Source organism: Drosophila rhopaloa, unplaced genomic scaffold (genome assembly GCF_018152115.1).
Source record: "Drosophila rhopaloa isolate 14029-0021.01 unplaced genomic scaffold, ASM1815211v1 contig_178, whole genome shotgun sequence".
In the NCBI taxonomy this organism is placed as follows: Eukaryota; Metazoa; Arthropoda; class Insecta; order Diptera; family Drosophilidae; genus Drosophila; species Drosophila rhopaloa.
The window spans coordinates 1,237,923-1,258,877 of record NW_025335059.1 but is presented as its reverse complement, the minus strand read 5'-3'; the positions used below and the strand labels follow the sequence as shown (position 1 = coordinate 1,258,877).

General features: G+C 41.8%; 5 protein-coding genes across 8 annotated transcripts in view; 4 read left to right on the top strand and 1 right to left on the bottom strand.

The window, feature by feature from the left end:
* LOC108052241 (proteoglycan Cow) overlaps positions 1-20,955 on the bottom strand; it is a 46,145-nt gene that overhangs the window by 13,143 nt on the left and 12,047 nt on the right. The gene's annotated exons all lie outside the window — the stretch shown is intronic.
* LOC108040454 (aminoacylase-1-like) lies at positions 10,405-12,245 on the top strand. Its single transcript, XM_017117937.2, has 5 exons — positions 10,405-10,477; positions 10,592-10,688; positions 10,778-11,269; positions 11,444-11,861; positions 11,925-12,245. Exons 2-5 carry the CDS (start codon positions 10,598-10,600, stop codon positions 12,127-12,129), a joined length of 1,206 nt encoding a protein of 401 aa, XP_016973426.1. The 5' UTR covers positions 10,405-10,477; positions 10,592-10,597; the 3' UTR covers positions 12,130-12,245.
* Positions 12,618-14,254, top strand: LOC108040457 (aminoacylase-1-like). The gene is made up of 4 exons (XM_017117939.2): positions 12,618-12,791; positions 12,848-13,339; positions 13,398-13,812; positions 13,864-14,254. Exons 1-4 carry the CDS (start codon positions 12,698-12,700, stop codon positions 14,066-14,068), a joined length of 1,206 nt encoding a protein of 401 aa, XP_016973428.1. The 5' UTR covers positions 12,618-12,697; the 3' UTR covers positions 14,069-14,254.
* Positions 14,751-18,347, top strand: LOC108040455. The gene is made up of 8 exons (XM_044459198.1): positions 14,751-14,886; positions 14,944-15,432; positions 15,491-15,908; positions 15,964-16,162; positions 16,918-17,011; positions 17,079-17,570; positions 17,624-18,041; positions 18,103-18,347. The coding sequence occupies exons 1-8, from the start codon at positions 14,796-14,798 to the stop codon at positions 18,305-18,307; spliced, it is 2,406 nt and encodes an 801-aa protein (XP_044315133.1). The 5' UTR covers positions 14,751-14,795; the 3' UTR covers positions 18,308-18,347.
* On the top strand, positions 18,521-20,084 carry LOC108053046 (aminoacylase-1). The gene is made up of 4 exons (XM_017135611.2): positions 18,521-18,683; positions 18,740-19,231; positions 19,289-19,706; positions 19,762-20,084. Exons 1-4 carry the CDS (start codon positions 18,593-18,595, stop codon positions 19,964-19,966), a joined length of 1,206 nt encoding a protein of 401 aa, XP_016991100.2. The 5' UTR covers positions 18,521-18,592; the 3' UTR covers positions 19,967-20,084.

Below are 20,955 nucleotides of genomic sequence, written 5' to 3'. Positions count from 1 at the left end.
GGCCATCCGATGTCCTTTTCCAACCACTTTCCTCAGCCCCCTTTTAACCCACAGCAGCCGCCTCCTGGCGAATTCCGATGAGGCTCTTCATCGCACAGGGATCTCTTGCAGCTTTAATACGCCCTCCTTTGATTGCAGTGCGTGGCTACACTGTCAACAAATTAACTACAAACTGTAGCATTTCAGAATAAAATATATTTTACTATTTTTCGATTCATTTGTTCCTACTTATTATGGACCACATCACATGATCTAGGTACACAAAAGTATATATAAACCATAGGTATCTATGAACCATTTTAATGTTAATTATGTTAGGGTTTCCGATGACTTGTAAAAAGTTGACCCTCAATTGGACTTCTACAGTCCATAACTTTACCAAATTTTATCCGATCCCAAAGTGGCATACCTCTAAAGACTTGTGGGTTGATTCTCTAAAAATCGGCATTCAAAATTTTCATTTTAGCGTTGGTCAAATTTTTGACCCATTTTTATGTTAGTTAAGTTCCGATGTCTTGAAAAAGGGACCCCAATTGGACTTCTACAGTCCATAACTTACCAAATTTTATCCGATCCCAAAGTGGCATACCCTAAGACGTGGGTTGATTTTCTAAAATGCATTCAAAATTTTCATTTTAGCGTTGGTCAAATTTTAACCCGTTTTCATGTTAGTTATTTCTAAGTTTCCGATGTCTTGTAAAAAGGTGACCCTCAATTGGACTTCTACTGTCCATAACTTTACCAAATTTTATCCGATCCCAAAGTGGCATACCTCTAAAGACTTGTGGGTTGATTCTCTAAAAATCTGCATTCAAAATTTTCATTTTAGCGTTGGTCAAATTTTTGACCCATTTTCATGTTAGTTATTTCTAAGTTTCCGATGTCTTGTAAAAAGGTGACCCTCAATTGGACTTCTACAGTCCATAACTTTACCAAATTTTATCCGATCCCAAAGTGGCATGCCTCTAAAGACTTGTGGGTCGGTTCTCTAAAAATCTGCATTCAAAATTTTCATTTTAGCGTTGGTCAAATTTTTGACCCATTTTCATGTTAGTTATTTCTAAGTTTCCGATGTCTTGTAAAAGGTGACCCTCAATTGGACTTTTACAGTCCATAACTTTACCAAATTTTATCCGATCCCAAAGTGGCATACCTCTAAAGACTTGTGGGTTGATTCTCTAAAAATCTGCATTCAAAATTTTCATTTTAGCGTTGGTCAAATTTTTGACCCATTTTTATGTTAGTTATTTCTAAGTTTCCGATGTCTTGTAAAAAGGTGACCCTCAATTGGACTTCTACAGTCCATAACTTTACCAAATTTTATCCGATCCCAAAGTGGCATACCTCTAAAGACTTGTGGGTTGATTTTCTAAAAATCTGCATTCAAAATTTTCATTTTAGCGTTGGTCAAATTTTTAACCCATTTTCATGTTAGTTATTTCTAAGTTTCCGATGTCTTGTAAAAAGGTGACCCTCAATTGGACTTCTACTGTCCATAACTTTACCAAATTTTATCCGATCCCAAAGTGGCATGCCTCTAAAGACTTGTGGGTTGATTCTCTAAAAATCTGCATTCAAAATTTTCATTTTAGCGTTGGTCAAATTTTTGACCCATTTTCATGTTAGTTATTTCTAAGTTTCCGATGTCTTGTAAAAAGGTGACCCTCAATTGGACTTCTACAGTCCACAACTTTACCAAATTTTATCCGAACCCAAAGTGGCATACCTCTAAAGACTGTGGGTCGATTCTCTAAAAATCTGCATTCAAAATTTTCATTTTAGCGTTGGTCAAATTTTTGACCCATTTTCATGTTAGTTATTTCTAAGTTTCCGATGTCTTGTAAAAAGGTGACCCTCAATTGGACTTCTACAGTCCATAACTTTACCAAATTTTATCCGATCCCAAAGTGGCATACCTCTAAAGACTTGTGGGTTGATTCTCTAAAAATCGGCATTAAAAATTTTCATTTTAGCGTTGGTCAAATTTTTGACCCATTTTCATGTTAGTTATTTCCAAGTTTCCGATGTCTTGTAAAAAGGTGACCCTCAATTGGACTTCTACAGTCCATAACTTTACCAAATTTTACCCGATCTCAAAGTGGCATACCTCTAAAGACTTCTGGGTTGATTTTCTAAAAATCTGCATTCAAATTTGTCATTTTAACGTTAATCAAAATTTTGACCCATTTTCATGTTAGTTATTTCTAAGTTTCCGATGTCTTGTAAAAAGGTGACTCTCAATTGGACTTTTACAATCCATAACTTTACCAAATTTAAACCGATTTCAAAGTGACATAACTCTAAAGATTTGTGGCTCTATTTTCGGAAAAATCTGTATCCAAATTTAGTTTTTTAACGTTGATCAATTTGTTGGCCCATTTTCATGTTAGTTTTCCCTAAGTTTCGGATGTCTGATATCACTTTAATCATGATGTTAGTTATAATACCCTTGCAGAGGTTTGCAATCAAAAGTTTGCAACGCAGCGAAGGGCACATTTTCTACTCTATATTGTCCCCAAACAAATTTTTAAAAATTTGAAAATATTCATAAGGATTTACATCCTAACGTGCTGTATTGAGTCATTTCATTTTCTACAAAATGGAAAAGAGGATTATTTTTAGAATAACTTCGACCAATGGTGACCATTTTACCATTTAATAATCCCTGGTTTTTGTGCTCTGTATTTGGATTTGCTGATTGGCTTGGTCGGGAATCTGCCCTGTTTGCTGGCTTTAATTGTGCTGCGTTTGCTGCGGTGGCGGTGATGCTGGTGGTGCGGAAACTGGTTGATACTGTTGGTATCGCCGGCGTTGGCCATGCGATTGACCTTATTGTGGCTTTTCACGGGGGCCCGTGATAAACTTGTGCACAGCTGTGTGCTAAAAGCGGCCCGGTGACATGGCAGTTAAAAAATGCACCACTAAATTGGGTCAAAACAGCAGCTGCAAGTGAAACATAATGCAACACAGCCGGGCGGACAATGCAGGCAAGTTGAGAGCCTCCCACAGTTGCACCACCCTGCAGTTGGGCGAAAAGCGGAAGCACCATCCGTAACTTGGCAAAAGTTTGCCAGCCGTTTAACCTCTTTGCCAGATTTCTGGCTGTTTAAGTGGCTGGGCTTATTAAATCCCATTTAATTGGGGGTGCTTTAGCGGCGCCTTCCAGCAAAACTTGACCCTAATTTAGAAGTCCTACGAGGAATGGCAGAACTGGGACTTCAGAGGGAGTTCTGCGAATACAGCGCCCTGCTCTTGGGGAAAATATTTTGCGCGGTTTGCTGGGCAAAAGATAAAGGCGGCATTGTTACTGACGCCATTTTTGTTGCCACCATACTGCACCCAAGCTGCATTGTCCAGACCCACTGCCACGCCCCGTTCAGTCCCAACCCGCTGCCCGCCCCCTTTTCGCCGCAGTGTGGCAATCTGTCAAGCTTTAAATTGAATTTACGACTTTGTTTTCGTTGCGGGCTTATTTCATCTTCTTTTGTTTTCTTGTAGCCGCTGCCTCTGCAATTTCTTGCAATTTCTTTATTGTTTTTTTTTATTTGTTGGGGAGGAATAACAAACATTTTAGTGGTTGCTTGAGTTTTTTTTAAGGAAAGCGGGGGCTGCAGGAGAAGACTGTCAATTTTGGTTGCATTATGTAAATGTAATTTTAAAGTTGGGAGTTGTATGCCTCCAACTTGGCCTGAAATCAATATCTCCAACTGACGGCTTAAGCCCGAACCAAATCCTTTGTGCTCCATTTAACTTCCACTCATGCATTAATTCAAACCGATTTCAGGCGAATCGATCGATGGCCATATATTTTCTATCCCCCTGGCACATAACTCATTGCGGCATTCAGCAATCAGCGCAGCCAAAAGAAGCAAAAATTCGCATTAAATCGGAATTTCTCCATTTCGAAGCCGAAATTGCAATTGGAATTGGAAATGGGCGTATTTCTCGCCCGAAAATTGTTGTAAATTATTCAGCGGACATCAAATGACTGCCAATGATGCGGTTGCTCGACCTCCTGTTCTGAACCTACCCATTCAATCAATAAAATATGAACGCGGTGAGGTCGGGAATATGGGAATTTGAGGCTGTAGCGCCGCATTTTGCGGCAATTAGGGCGAGAGAGATCAGGGCTAAAGGAGGTACTTTATCCATTGATATGCTAAATGCAGGCCCCCAAAATGACCAACTGACTGACTGACTTCGCTCCTAAATTATGCACTCCACTTGAAAAATGCATTATCCCGAGCCCGGGCCCCCGAAATTTATATGTCCGCATAGTATAGTAGGTACGTGTGTCCCCAATCCGCCCGGGCCATCATCTATATGCTGAGTCAGTCGGAATAGAGCACATAAATTGCACATTTTCGTGCACACAAAATGGTAAATCAATTTCTATTACTATTACAGCCGGGCGGATGGCCCTAAGCCGGCTGTCCGGATTTCGGGCTGGCACATTTCCGTAGCCGGATCCGGCCGTTCTTCAGGGGCGAATCCATCAATATATAGCATAGGCCAAAGTTTTCAAGTGTCCAAAGCCAAGTGCAGAATGAGCAGGCTTTGGGCCAGGAAATTGCATTCTTCGGGTTGGCAAAAAGTGTCACCAGAAGAAGTCAGCGAAAATCCCGGATTGGATGGTAATGGAAAAGTTAATTGCTCTCATGCCCCACCCATCAAATCAAACTGACTTATTAGTTATGGGAGACTCATTAAAAGCGCTGTCACTCGCGCTGTCACATGCATAAATTACACAATAATCTCATTTTAATGGTTAATTAAATTACCATAACGTTCAGCTGTCAAAACTGATGTCACGGCGGACGTTGGGGCCAACGAGTGATTCGTTAAAACAGAAAATTGCAAAATTGCAGGACAAATATTTGTGTCAGAGGCAATAAAAAGAATTATACGATTCGGGCATTAAATAAACCATGGCATGTCCGTGTATCCGAAGCTTCGTGCATCATGGCTGGAGGACAATAAACATGGGGCACCTGAAATGGAACGTGATCCCGGTTACCGTGAAGGCCTAGCATGGGCGTTATGTTTATGCATCATAAATGCATTTTGCAGCTACCGGGATGGAAGGCAACACAAAACCAACCGCACTGCAGTCATAAAACATTTGCAACAGCGGCGACCACAAAAGCGGGCGAAATTGCAACAAATTGCAACTGGTGCAAGGACTACAACATCCTGGCCAACAAAGGCCACTAAAATGTGCTTACCTATGTGGAAGAGATACACTCTGCCAGTTACATAGTTGCAGGTCCTATTTATAAACACTCGGTGGCAAAAACACAAAAAAAAAAGGGCAAACTAAAGGGAAAAAAGCCGCACTCTGGAGGATTGTCTAGTGGGTGAGTGGTTACCATCTGATTGCTGGGATTTTTTATGTCCTGCATTTGGTAACCGGAAACGTGTATCTGTGGGTGTGGTTCAGAGATTGGAACAAGTTTATTACAAATCCCGCCACATAAACACTGCCCAAGGTGAGGGGGCCTGCAGAGATGCAAGATACGGATAATGGTGGAAAGTTATGCCAGGGGCAGGATGCTGATGCTGAAGGGATTCCGATTCCGGATATGAAGGAAGCCAACGGGTCTAAATGCATTACGGAAAATCGATTATGTGCCAGTCGGCAGCTGGACCTGCTCTCTCCTGGCCATTAATCAGTCAGGCATTACTTAGCCAGAAATAGGAACTGAACTGAACCGAAGCGAAGCGGACTCACTGTGCTATGCAGGCAGGCGGGGCCACGCCCCCCTTTTGACCGGCTAATGGGGGCATTTAAAAGCTTTCAACTGCCAGTGAGCAATGTGCCCCGGCCACGCCACAAAGGCCACAGATATGGCACTGACTACCGACTGCAGCGTTTAATGCTCGCTCCTTAAATGCCGAGGCCAATCCTTTAATAAGCCGGCCACACCCAGTCACACGCTCCTGGCCCCAAGTGGCGTGCATTTTCACCGATTGAATAGTTCAATCAATTAGTTAATTGCAGTTCTGGTCGAGCGGAGTGCACTGCACAAATCGAGGCACTTAGCAGCGGTCATTAGCAGGGCGAGTCCTGCGAATCCTGAGAGTCCAGCTGCGGGTGCGGATGTTGAGGTAGGGGCGATGTGATTGCCAGGAAGGAGCCGAGCTTGCCAGCTGCCAGTTAGCCAGCATTGCCAGCTTGCCAGGAAACCAGATAGCTGGAAATGACACTGGCCAACTCAGAATCCGACGGGCTGACACACGTGGTTGTGCACAGAGCAGAAATCTGGTTAAATATCAAAGCCTAAGATTTGCTATCTGTATTATTTATTCAAAAGAAGATTTCTATGACGTTATTTTAATGTTAGTTCTGTCAAAAAAGTGATTAGAATTTAAATTATTAATTTAATTTAAGATATATTGAAAACATATTCATGCTCGTAGAGACTTTATAAGTTAAGCAGACAAAAATGTAAAATCTTTAGAAAAAAACTAAAGTGCGGTAAGCATAATGTTTTAAGTTAAAAAAGGATTTTATTTTTATCTTAAAAAATAATAAGTGACTTAAATCACAAATTTTAACCGCTACAAACTAAATTTAAATGGGTTTTATGTTCAAAAAGAACCATTTCATAATGTTACAAATTATTGTTTAAATAGGATATCATTATAATATATCGAAAGAATGTTATATGTATTTATTTATTTAGTTAGCGCTGGGTTTTTTGTTCGAATCGATTCCACCTTAATAGATATTTTTCCCTGTGCATCGACAATTAAAAATCCTTTTGCTTTGGCAGGGTACAGCTGGCGAATTGGGACTGCAATTCATAGCCACACATCACAACCAGCTGTCCGCCTCCGAGGAGAAAGTGCAAAAGGGGCGTGGCAGACAAGAAATCGTCGCCTGCGCCCCCACATACTCACACAGAGCCGGAATGAAGTAGCGGAAAATGAAGTTTTTCCGAGTTACATCAGCAACTCCCAGACAGAGCAAACAAAAACTTTGCAAATTGCAATTCATCGCTCACGCAAAAGGGGGTGAAACGATGGTGCGACTGTGCTCTGTGCTCTTAATAGAAAATAAAAGCAAGGCAAAAATCATGTTTTATTTTCCGCTTTTCCCGCGTTCCACACCCGCACACCTCCCATTTTCATTACAAGCCATTCAGACGGCGCACCCTGGATTTCGCTGGCAGCCATTACAGCCCAGCAAAATGGCGGCGGCACCCGGAAGTCGGCTGTTGCTGCTGCCCTCTCTGTCTATCCGCTATGACCCTCTCCCTCCCTCTCCCCTCGCCACTCCCCGAATGTCGAAGACCGCTGATGAGAAATGACAGGCAATAATGCCGTTAGCCGTGCTCCATCTACATTTATCATAACTTTTGTGTGTTATTTGCTTTGATGGCGCTGCTTTGGCCCGCGGGTGTTGTTCGTATTGCCGGGTTTTGTAATCTCTGTTGCTGTAATTGCCAAGTGCGATGCCTGTTGCCTTCTTATCTGTCTTATCACGCTTTGGTTTCGCCTTTCGTTTTTCCAAGGATTCGCCCTTCTTGGCAGTCTAGAGCTCTGAGCTCGTAAGTACGCAATGAGTTTGGCTTCAGTGCTTTTACTTCTGCAGTTTAGTCTACAGCTTCTAGTAAGCAAATAGTATTACGAAGAACTATTAATGAAGTTTACTCTAGTCAGCTGACACTGAAGTCGTAAAAATTCACAAGGCAGAATTAGTTACAAGTTAACTTCTAATTCGTGTTTGGAATATTTTTTACTAATTTTAAGAGATTTTCATTTGTAATGCAGTACCGTTATAGTGAAAGCAATGAAAAATATCACACTTATTACTGGTAACTTAAGTAGTTAATAAAACATTTCAATCTTTAATCACTGGTTAAATATATTTGTAAACGAGATTGTGGAAAGACAAGGACATATTATAAAGCTGATTATTACTTTTGTTCGAAATATAATTTAGTACATGCAATCTATGCAAGAGTCTCATTTGGAATGCCTACATAAAACCACTTGATATTGAGGCATTCCAATTTTGAATGCAATTTAATTTATGCAGAATCAAAGCTGATTATTTGCACCGGCTAAATTGCATCCAACCAAAACTGTAATATACACCGACAGACATACAGCTAAATAAATATTTGATTTGCTTTATTGCATCAGGCTATTGGTAGCTGCATAATTGAACGCCGAATGGGATTAATTGCCAAAGCAAACAGGAATCGAGGCCATTAAGTTATGGGCACTGCGAAGCTTAACTATTAATTTTAAAGCTGGGGGATTTTTATTTTAAATATGTGTAATAATTATCTTCAATCAGGCGATAAATGTCGATCAATTAAATTATGACTGCTAATTATGTAAACACATTTTGCAGTATTTTTGCAGCAGCTTTATGGATGTGCATCCAATTTGCAGCCCGAGTGCTCCACATTTTGATGACATTTGTACAAGTTGTGAATAAAAACCATTTCGAGTAGTTTTGCCTTGTGCGCTCAGAAGGCAGCACGCATACGCACTGTTGGCCAGCTCTTTTTGTATATCGATGTCGACGACTGTGAGTGCAGTTTGCTAAAGTGCTTGCCGAGAGCTCAACGCTTTTTTCACCTAATGCCTGGGACACACAAATTGAAGCTCTCCGGGAGCTGCAAACGCATGCCCGCCGGATTGTCCTTGAGCTGTCAGTCCGCCCCCATCCAACAACCGCCCCCATTTCCATACTACCAAAGTTTGTCAAGCTTGGGCCAAAACTCGAACAAAGGGCCATACTCGCACTGAGCAGAGGGATATGGTAAATGGCAGCGCAGGATTATGTCAGTTCCCTCTTTTTTTGGACAGGTAATGCGTTCATAACGGATTAGGAGGCACCCAAAACCCGGCTTTCCTCGAGCTCCTACAGCTGGGGGCTCAACGCAAACAGTTGCCGGCGATGCCCGGATAATTGTTACAATATACAAAATTTTCATTTAGTTTATTTACCCAGCGACAACATGTCAGTACAACAGCAACATCAGCTAACAGCCACGCCCGCAGCTCACCATGGGCAAAAAGTCACTTCTTACACATAAATTAAATGTATCCATGTTTCAAAAAATTTAAAAATTAGATTGATATTTACTACCCATATATACGTTTAATAGAAATAGACATTCACAATATTCATCAATTGTATTTTTAAGAATTAGGTTTTAAGAAGATTACTTCTTATAAATCTTTACAATATTAAATTTTTGCTAAGAATTTACCTTTTTGCCCATAGTACGAATGTACTAGTGTTTGTTTGCAGGAAGTTTGTGTGTTTATTTGACTTATGTGACGCTGTAAATGGGGAGTTTGTACGAATATTGGGGCTGGTTGTTATTTAAAATGCAGACATGTGTAGCCGTAGTTGCTGTTATTGCTGCTGGTGCGCCATTAAAATCCCAGCAACATTGTTAATGAACTTTTAATGACTTTTTGTGAGTACACACACTAAAACAATATCAACTTTGGCCCCGAGTACATGCAACACAAATCTCAGGCTATGGTTCTGGTTTGTTCAGTATAGAAACAAGCGTGAAATCTGAATCTAAAACAAACTTTTGACACAGAGGGACAACAGTCGCACTGCAGCAACATTGGCAAGTGCAACAGCAACACTATTAATATGCGAAATTTGGAGTGGCTGAAAAGCCCGAAGCCCGGCAACTTGTTTACAGAGAACCCCGTTGGGCGTGTGGGTGCGAACGTGTGCAGCGCATCTTGATTAACAAATCAACTGGAATTGGAATGCGATTGCATGCGATTCATCAGTAATCGGAAATCTTGGCTGCGGGCCAAATGGAGCCACTACCATCAATCCTGTTGCACCGAAAGCAATGCGAGGCACTTCCCAAACGTTTTAAGGCAAATAAATCCATCAGCCAGGGGGAATCGCAAGTAAATGAGCCTTAAAGTGGGTTTACATGTACTGGAAAGTGATGGTAAAATATTTACCAACGCTTGGTGTCTCTAGCAATTTGGGTGCCACACAGAATTATATTTATTAATTTAATGAGTTGCGAGTTGCTATTTCGTGTTTAAACAATAAAGGGTATCTATAGGAATTTTTCAAAAGGGCTTAGAAATTCAGATTAAGATGAATTTGATCAATCATATTTTTCGGAAAGCAGTTAAATTATAGTTCTATGTCGATTGTGATTTAGATTTTGCTTGGAACTAGCTTCTAAAAATGTATATTCGAAATTTTTATTTAGATCAACATGGAAATAACACTAGACTTCCATGATAAAAAAACAAATGACACTATTTCGCGGTTAAAGCCATATGTAAACAAATTTAGATTAGCCACCAAAAAGAATACAATACAAAACCGCAAGATAAGAAAATTAGATTTAGGTTTCTGTTACGCTTCAATGCGATTCCCTCTCTTTCTCCCTTTATCTCTGATATTTAAACGCGCGCTTCTCCCCACGATCGCACAGTCGTCGACGTTCCAGTGTTAAGAAAGGTGAGTTTCTACGCTCTGCCGTGGTGAACTGCAGACCAGCTGATTGAAGATCTTTGTTTGGACAAACAATATTAATAGATTAATTATCAACCGGCTAAATTCCTATTTAATCAGATTAAAATGTGTGCCGCAAAGTGGGAGAACAATGAGGAGATCAAGATCTTTCGCGAATATCTTCGCATACCAACGGTGCATCCGAATGTGGATTACAGTGAGTTTAAGTGGCTTTTATCTATATGAGGCTGTGATAAGAGCCCCGATCTTTATGACCTTGTCATAAAATGTGTCTGCTATTTATAGCCGCCTGTGTGGAATTCTTGAAGCGCCAGGCGGCCAGCTTGGAACTGCCCGTGGAGGTAATCTATCCCGTGAACGAGCAAAACCCCGTCGTGGTGCTGAAATGGCAGGGATCTCAGCCGGAACTGCCCTCCATTATCCTCAACTCGCACACGGATGTGGTGCCCGTTTTCGAGGAGAAGTGGACCCATGGTCCCTTCAGCGCGGACCTGGATGCAGAGGGTCGGATCTTCGCCAGAGGATCGCAGGACATGAAGTGCGTGGGCACCCAGTATCTGGGAGCAGTTCGAGCCCTCAAGGCCAGTGGATATCAGCCCAAGCGGACCATTTACCTCACTTTCGTTCCGGATGAGGAGGTGGGCGGCCACCTGGGCATGCGGGAGCTGGTGAAGAGCGACTACTTCAAGAAGCTCAACGTGGGATTTAGCTTCGACGAGGGCATCTCCAGCGAGGACGACACATATGCCTTGTACTATGCCGAAAGAACTCTGTGGCGTAAGCATACCGTTGACAATTGGATAACAAATCATCAAATTTGTCATTACATTTTACAATCAGTATTGCTTTAAAAACATTTATAATATGTTTAAAATCTATTAAGTCTTCTAATGATTTTAAAAAGCAGGTTAATGTTTTTGTATTTCTTTAATACTTTATGTTCTTCCACAGATCTCCGTTTCAAGTTTAGTGGCACTGCTGGACATGGATCTCTGTTGCTGCCCAATACGGCTGGCGAGAAGCTGAACTATGTGGTGGGCAAGCTGATGGAATTCCGTAAATCACAGGTGCAGAAGCTGGCTGACGACTCTTCGCTCGAAATTGGCGATGTGACCACAGTGAATCTCACCCAACTGAGGGGTGGAGTGCAGAGCAATGTGGTTCCTCCACTGCTGGAAGCTGTCTTTGACATCCGAATCGCCGTCACCGTGGACATCGCAGCCTTCGAGAAGCAGGTTCGCGACTGGTGCGAGGAGGCCGGTGGCGGCATTGAGCTGGAGTTCGAGATGAAAAATCCCTTTGTGGAGCCAACAAAGATTGACTCATCAAATGCCTACTGGGTGGCCTTCAAGAAGGCTCTCGATGACCTGTAAGGATGAAGTCCTCTAACAAAAGACATAGCCTTGATGTAATCCATTTATATTTCTTGCAGTGGCCTTAAGACACGGGTTCGAGTTTTCCCCGGTGCCACGGACAGTCGCTATGTGCGCTACGCAGGCATTCCAGCTCTGGGTTTCTCGCCAATCAACAACACTCCCATCCTGCTGCACGACCACGATGAATTCCTGAAAGCCGACACCTATTTGCATGGCATTGAGGTCTACAAGAAGCTTATTCCCGCAGTAGCCGATGCTTAGTGAACTGATTCCAGCGTTAAAATAATGAAATTAAGCATTTTTTAAATTGTTTCTCATATATTAATGTTTGAAGAACTTTGTTTAAGCATGTAAATAAAAACATTTTTAAAACGAAATATGTCAACTTCACCTTTTTATTAGACCGGGTAAATGATAAAAACAAGAACAAGATAGAAAGCAACTATATTATAGTTTTACAAAATTAAAACAATATACCATATGTTTAAAAACAACAAAAGTTATTATTTTTTCAGTTATTTTTCCGATTATGACAGCTGTTTGATAAATAATACTTTATAGGGTTGGAAAAGTCTCTTTCACTACGCAGCCTAGTCGAGTTAATTTTGGAATACACTTTGAAATCCATCTACTGCCTTAAGGTTTTTAGATAATATAAGATGGTGTGCACGCGAAGTTGAAAGGCCGCAAACTGCTAGCGTTTACAATCAAGTAGCTTAGAGTCAACAACTAATAATCCCATAAATTCAAACCACACTCAGACCTAAAACCAAACAACGTCGCGGACTAGAACTCAGTCTCTTTACAACAGCAGGCCACTCAACTCAAAATGCAGAGCCCGGAAAAGTGGACTAACGACGAGGAAATTAAAATTTTCCAGGAGTATTTACGTATACCCACAGTCCATCCAGATATTGACTATAGTGAGGATTTCTTTAATACAGCCAGTACTTTTTTTGTATATAAATTCCCTTTGTAGCTGCGTGTGTGGAGTTTCTAAAGCTCCAGGCTGGCAACCTGGACCTACCGGTGGATGTGATCCATCCTGTCCTGCCATCGAAACCGGTGGTGATTATGAAGTGGCTGGGGAAGAGTCCCGAACTGCCATCGATTATTTTGAACTCGCACATGGACGTGGTCCCCGTGTTTGCCGAGAATTGGACCCATGACCCCTTTGGCGCTGACATAGACGCCGAAGGCCGGATTTATGCACGTGGTACGCAGGACATGAAGTCCGTGGGATGCCAGTATCTGGCTGCCATCCGTGCCCTTAAATCTAGTGGCTATCAGCCCAAGAGAACTGTGTATCTGACGTTTGTGCCCGACGAGGAAACTGGCGGAGACATGGGCATGGCCGAATTTGTGAAAGGCGATTACTTCAGGGCCATGAATGTGGGTTTCAGCCTGGACGAGGGCATCGCCAGTGAAGATGATTTTTATCCAGTCTTTTACGCAGAGCGCACACTGTGGCGTAAGTGCTCTATATTTACTATGAGCTATAATTACTTTGTAATCTTAAAATTTCACAGATCTCCGTTTAAAATTCAATGGCACTTCAGGCCATGGATCGCTGCTGCACAATAAAACAGCTGGCGAAAAGTTCCAGTTTGTGTTGGAAAAGCTGATGATGTTCCGGGAAACTCAGGTACAGCTGTTGGCAAAGAATTCCTCCTTGGATATCGGTGATGTGACCACTCTGAATTTGACCCAACTTGGAGGAGGAATCCAAAGCAATGTGGTTCCGCCTGTGCTGGAAGCAATTTTCGATATTCGCATCGCCATCACCCAGGACGTGGATGAGCTGGAGAGGAAGATTCGCGCCTGGGGTGAGGAGGCTGGAGGTGGACTTGAACTGGATTTCATTCTAAAGTGTCCCCATGTGGAGACAAAGGTAGACGGTTCCAATCCCTACTGGTTGGCCTTCAAACAGGGCCTGGATGAACTGTGAGTTTGCAGGGCTTATAGTCTTCATATCTAATGATTATGGAATTGCAGCGGCTTGAAAACCCACCTTCGAGTTTTCGCCGGCGCCACCGATAGTTATTACGTCCGGCAGCTAGGCATTCCTGCTCTGGGGTTTTCCCCCATCAACAATACTCCTGTGCTGCTGCACAATCATGATGAGTATTTGCACGCCGACACCTATCTGCACGGCATTCAAGTGTATAAGAAGCTTATCCCGGCAGTTGCTGATTCATAAACTGTTCAACTGAAACTATATTCTGATGATTCAAAAATGGAAATAATATGTTTTGATTGGTCTTATCATTATGAGTAATGTTTGAAATCGATGAGTGTAAGGCCGATGTGAAATGTATAAATTTTCTGATTACTTCAAATCATATCTGCTTAAATACAAATAACAGTAAAACACTGATAGCAAAAATTTCCGTGTAGCTTAATTTATTGTGGACTTTGACCTTAAATAATATCCAATAAACCGTCATTCTTTTAGATTGTATAATCTAAAAGTAACAACCAATTCTGCGTCATGTTTTTTATTTCATTATATTTCTTTAAAAGTCTTTTTATAGTTGTTTTATTATGTTGAACAAAATAAATACCTTTTTTTTATTTCATTCACCAAGACAGAACTCATTAACTAGTAACACAACAAAAACAATTGTAGATTACTTTATAACTTTAAGGGTATATAATAATCGGTGAGTGGAGCTTCTGTGGTATTTATTTGGACTATATCGAATGTGGCTACTGTTTGCTATCAGACATTGGTTTTGGTAGAGGTTTGTACAAGAATAAGTTCTGTTATCATTTTGCGTTTGATAACGCACTCATTATTTGATAATAATTAAAAATGAAGGCCATAAAATCGAAATTATGAACACGAAAATAACTGTATAAGCTCGTTTCTTGCCAATGGTCCCACATTCAAGTTTGGTAACTGGCCGAGAAAACATCGTCACAAAATGAGCACGGAAAAGTGGGAAGACAACGAGGAAATCAAAATATTCCGGGAATACTTGCGTATAGCGACGGTGCAACCAGATGTGGATTACAGTAAGGCTGCTCTGGAGGATCGTTAGAAGTCATACTCAAGTATATTTAAACTTTCAGCCGAGTGCGTGGAGTTCCTGAAGCGTCAGGCCCACAGCCTCGATCTCCCAGTGGACGTCATACATCCGGTGGAGGGAAAGCCAGTGGTGATCATCAAATGGCTGGGAACCGAACCGGAACTGCCCTCCATCATTCTAAACTCCCACATGGATGTGGTGCCAGTGTTTCGCGACAAATGGACCCACGATCCCTTTGCCGCCGATATAGATGACGAGGGCAGGATCTTTGCCAGGGGTACGCAGGACATGAAGTCCGTGGGCACAGGATACCTGGGTGCCATTCGTCTGCTCAAGGCCAGTGGTGTCCAGCCCAAGCGCAATATTTTCGTGACCTTTGTGCCCGATGAGGAGATCGGCGGCGAGTTGGGCATGCAGGAGTTCGTTAAAACCGAGTACTATAGCAACATGAATGTGGGTTTTAGTCTTGATGAGGGCGGCACCAGCGAAGTAGACCTGTTCTATGTGTTCTACGCCGAGCGTATGCGATGGGGTGAGTGGACCTTGTCATCCACATCAGAGGGAAAACTAAAATGTAACCCTTTCTGCAGGACTCAAACTGAACTTCAGCGGAACCTCCGGACACGGTTCGATGCTGCTACCCAGCACTGCCGGCGTGAAACTGAACTACGTGCTGAACAAGCTGACGGAGTTCCGTGAATCGCAGGTCCAGCGATTGGCAAGGGATCAGACCATAAACATCGGTGATGTGACCACCATCAATCTTACTCAGCTGAGTGGCGGAGTGCAGAGCAACGTGGTGCCCCCTCACTTTGAGGCGGTCTTCGACATGCGTCTGTCCATCACCCTAGATGTGGTTGCCTTTGAGAAGCAGATCCACGATTGGTGCGAGGAGGCAGGTGGCGGCATTGAGATCTCCTTCGACGAGAAGGAGCCCTATGTGGCACCCACAAAGATCGACGACTCGAACCCGTTCTGGCTCGCCTTCAAGGCGGCTACTGATGAGCTGTAAGACTAAATTTAGTACCCTATACCACCGATTCCTAACCAAACTATATTGCAGCGGCCTTAAAATCTACCCCATTGTGTGTCCCGGTGCCACGGACAGCAGGAATATTCGGGCACAGGGCATCCCGGCCTTGGGATTCTCCCCCATTAAAAATACCACCATGCGCATCCATGATCACGACGAATATTTGGGAGCCGATACTTATTTGAAGGGCATTCAAATATACAAGAAAATTTTGGGAAACCTGGCCGAAGTCTGAAAATTAATTCGAATTAATACATGAGAGCCTTATCAAAATAAAGATTGATCATTTGGTTATAAGTTGATACAAAAATTCCTAGTTTTCTTATCTTATCTGCCCTGAATTAAACGAATATGTTTTCACAGCTTGATATCTTGTTGTATCTAATAAAAACACGACTTGTTATCCTTTTGACAGCAGGAAGATAATGGTGAAAAGATATCTATATAAATAAAGATAACAAGCTGGAACGTTGTGAATCCATTAAAGCTACAATAATCACTTGATTAGTTAACAACGAAGGCCATCAATCAAAAATGCAGGAACTTTTTGTATTTTCAAATTGATGGAAACTATTTGGTGCTATCAGAATTAATACACTGACCTAATGTATGTTTAACAATTGCTTTTTTTGGTTGCTTATACATTTTTCTTTCCTTTTCCTTACAAATTTCAGTTTTTTACTGGTATATTTTTTTATAGGGTTAACCCATTGTTCTTCAGTTTCGAAGAACCACAAAAATCATTTTCCGTGTGGCTAATAGAAATGTAGACCTAGAGCTAGTGGAAATGTAGTCACTTTTTTGGAAAGAGATTGTTAATTTTTTTTTGCTGATAAAGCGTTATTGTAGCGTGCAACAACAAGTGATAAGCATTTAAATGTGTTGACCATAAACCTTAAGCGAAGACTAGGCGACTATAAAACCCCAGTGAAAATCTAATGCAGCTCATTTTCTATTTATCTCTAACTGAATTAACATATCTTGAAAATGAGTTCTGAAAAGTGGGAAAACAATGACGAAATTAAAATTTTCCGGGAATACTTGCGTATTCCAACTGTACACCCAGATGTTGATTACAGTAAGGTTCAATTTTAATTGCTTTAAACCCTAAAAACATTTGTTTATTAAAACCAAAACGTTTTTAGCCGCTTGTGTGGAGTTTCTTCAACGTCAGGCTAGCTCCTTAAATCTTCCCGTGGAGGTGGTTTATCCAGCGGTTCAAACAAAGCCCGTGGTGATCATTAAGTGGCTAGGAAGTCAGCCGGAACTGTCCTCGATTATTCTTAACTCCCACACGGACGTGGTTCCCGTATTTCGTGACAAGTGGACACACGATCCCTTCGCCGCGGATATAGATGAGGAGGGCAGGATCTTTGCAAGGGGTACGCAGGACATGAAGTCGGTGGGCACTCAATATCTGGGAGCTATTCGCCTGCTCAAGGCCAGTGGATTCCAGCCCAAACGCACTTTGTACGTAACCTTTGTTCCCGATGAAGAGACCGGGGGAGAGTTGGGCATGGCGGAGTTCGTTAAAACGGATTACTACAAGCAAATGAACGTGGGGTTCAGCCTGGACGAAGGCGCCACTAGCGCGAGTGATGTGCACCATTTGTTCTTCGCCGAACGTTTGCGATGGGGTAAGTGCTCCTATGTTGGATTAGCATCTGATTAACGCGCCTAACTCTTGCAGGGCTCCGGTTGAAGGTCAGCGGAACTTCTGGCCATGGATCGCTGCTGCTGCCAAACACTGCCGGCGTGAAGCTGAACTATGTGCTGAATAAACTGACGGTGTTTCGCACCTCGCAGGTGGATAGCCTGGCGAAGGACACTAGCCTCAGCTTCGGCGATGTGACCACAGTGAATCTCACCCAATTAAGTGGTGGAGTGCAGAGCAATGTGGTGCCACCGCTTTTCGAGGCGGTCTTCGACATGCGCATTGCCATCACTGTGGATGTGGTTGCCTTCGAGAAGCAGATTCGCGACTGGTGCGAGGAAGCCGGTGGTGGCATCGACATTGATTTCTTCCGGAAGGAACCATTTATTGGGCCCACCAAGCTGGATGAGTCAAACCCATACTGGTTGGCTGTCAAAACGGCGATCGATGAACTGTAAGCACCATTTAAATTGCATATTGGCTTTCATAATATAAAATAACCCAATGTTTTCTAGTGGCTTGAAGATACATCCCATTGTTTGCCCCGGTGCCACCGACAGTCGATATATTCGGAAGAATGGAACCCCGGCAATTGGATTTTCACCCATTATTAACACCACCATGCGGATCCACGACCACGATGAGTTTCTGCAGGCTGACGTCTATTTAAATGGCATACAAGTGTACAAAAAAATTATTCAAAACCTGGCTGAAGTCTAATAAAATCATTTTATATGCAACGCGGATAATTATCAAAGTAGATATGGTCTTATTCTTGGGAATTATCTTATCAAAAGTAAAGAGATTTTATTACATCCAGTTCATTACTTCGAAGCTTAGAGTGATAAGAAGATATCACACATTCTATTGTGTTTTAATAGTGATTACTATTAAGTGGAACGATCTATCAGTATATAAGGCCAGCGCGTGGCTGGTGGGAATCTTACTCGCAGTTTACCACTCTTACTTTCTGTGTTCCCATTGCTGTAGAATCCTTTACCCAAAATGAGTGTTGAGAAATGGGAGAACAATGAGGAAATTAAAATATTTCGAGAATATTTACGTATTCCATCAGTGCACCCGGATATTAATTACAGTAAGGACTTTATTAAACAAAGTTTTAAATGTGTATTAAGTTCGTATTATTTGCAGCTGGCTGTGTGGATTTTATCAAGCGCCAAGCCGACTCCCTTGATCTTCCCGTAGAAGTGGTTTATCCAGCTGTTGAATCAAAGCCTGTGGTGATCATTAAGTGGCTGGGAAAACATCCCGAGCTGCCCTCGATCATTTTAAACTCCCATATGGACGTGGTTCCCGTGTTTCCTGAAAAATGGACTCATGAACCCTTTTCCGCCGATCTTGATGAGGAGGGCAGGATATTTGCGAGGGGTACTCAGGACATGAAATCGGTTGGCACTCAATATCTGGGTGCTATTCGCCTGCTCAAGGCCAGTGGCTTTCAACCTAAAAGGACTGTTTACGTGACCTTTGTTCCCGACGAGGAGATTGGAGGTAGTCTTGGCATGGCAGAGTTCGTTAAAACCGACTTCTACAAGCAAATGAATGTGGGATTCAGCTTGGATGAAGGAGGCACTAGTGCCACTGATGTTCATCATTTGTTTTACGCGGAACGTATACGATGGGGTATGTAGTTTTTACAGGTTTACTATCAAATAACTAAGCCTTCTTCGCCTTATTCAGTTCTCAAATTGAAAATTGGTGGAACTGCTGGCCATGGTTCTCTATTGTTGGCCAATACCGCCGGAGTAAAGTTAAACTATGTGTTGAACAAGCTGTCGGAGTTCCGTGAATCGCAGGTTCAGTGGCTGATAAACGACAAGAGCATCAACATTGGTGATGTGACCACCGTGAATCTCACCCAATTGAGTGGCGGAGTGCAGAGCAATGTGGTTCCACCGCTTTTGGAGGCCATCTTCGATATGCGACTGTCCATCACCTTGGATTTGGTTGCTTTCGAGAAGCAAATCCGCGACTGGTGCGAGCAGGCAGGTGGTGGCATTGAGATCGAGTTCCCCCAGAAAGATGCTTATGTGGCACCCACCAAGCTTGATGATTCGAACCCCTATTGGTTGGCTTTGAAAGCCGCTATTGATGAACTGTGAGTAGCTTCTGCTTTTAAAATTAGATTTTATATTATTTCCATGTTTTCTTAGGAAACTAAAAATAAAACCGATTGTCTGCTTTGGAGTCACAGACAGCCGATTTATTCGTCAGCAAGGAACACCGGCAATTGGTTTCTCACCCATCATAAATACTCCAGTACTAATACATGATCATGATGAATTTTTGAGGGCTGATGATTATTTAAATGGCATCCAGGTATACAAGAAGATTATCCAAAATCTTACTGAAGTCTAACCGATGCTCTTATCTTAATAAAATAAAACTGAACTTCTTTACTAAAGCATAACTACTTCAAATAACCTTACATATCTTATCTTAAGTGAATTAAACTTTGGGTGAAATAATTTGAAAAGTAATAAAAAAAAGATAGAAGTGTTTAACAAAACATCATAATGATAAAAAAAAAATTCTTTTTTTTATTTCGGTACATATTTATTTTACAATTCTTCATAATGGAATTCATCATTTTTTTAGATAACACCTCAAAGCCTTTAGAACTTTGATTTGGGAAGGTTATCAACCCCGGCCAACTGTTAACATTACCGATGTGCTCGACAAGGAAATTGCAAAGAAACCTCGAATGCAGGCGTTGGTACAAACCGATTACTTCAAGGAAATGAACGTGTGGTCGGTCTAGACAAAGGTGTGGTCGGTCCCAGTGAAACCTTTTGCGTTTTCTCAGCTGAACGCACTTTCTGGTCTAGGAATTAAAAAAAAAACTCTATGAAAAAAAAGCATTGAAGGGCTTATATTGGTTTTATACTTATATTTTATTTGTATCAATATTTTTTTTGTTTTAAGTGAAAAATCAAGTACTGATGGCAACTGCCCTTACTTTGACCCATTTTCTAAGTAAGCTAATGGGGTTTAATCGTTGTGAGCCAAGGGTTTGAAGGAAAATCTTCGTATCCATTTGGGCGACGTGAACTCGCTAAATCTGACGCAGCTTAGTGGCGGCATACAGGAAAATGTGGTTCCCATGTTCTTTGCAGCAGTCATCCACATTCGCTCGGCAATTTCCAGGGAGGCAGTCAATAAATTAACTACACACTTGCGATTATAATAAATAATAATAATAAATAAATAATAATTCTATAAAATTCCATAAGGGGTTGCCTAAGACAAATCAGCTTAAAGAATTCCATATTAAATAGTCCACCTTTATACTTAAACCACTAAGAGATTTTAATTTCAACACTAATCTGACTGACATTCTAATCTCC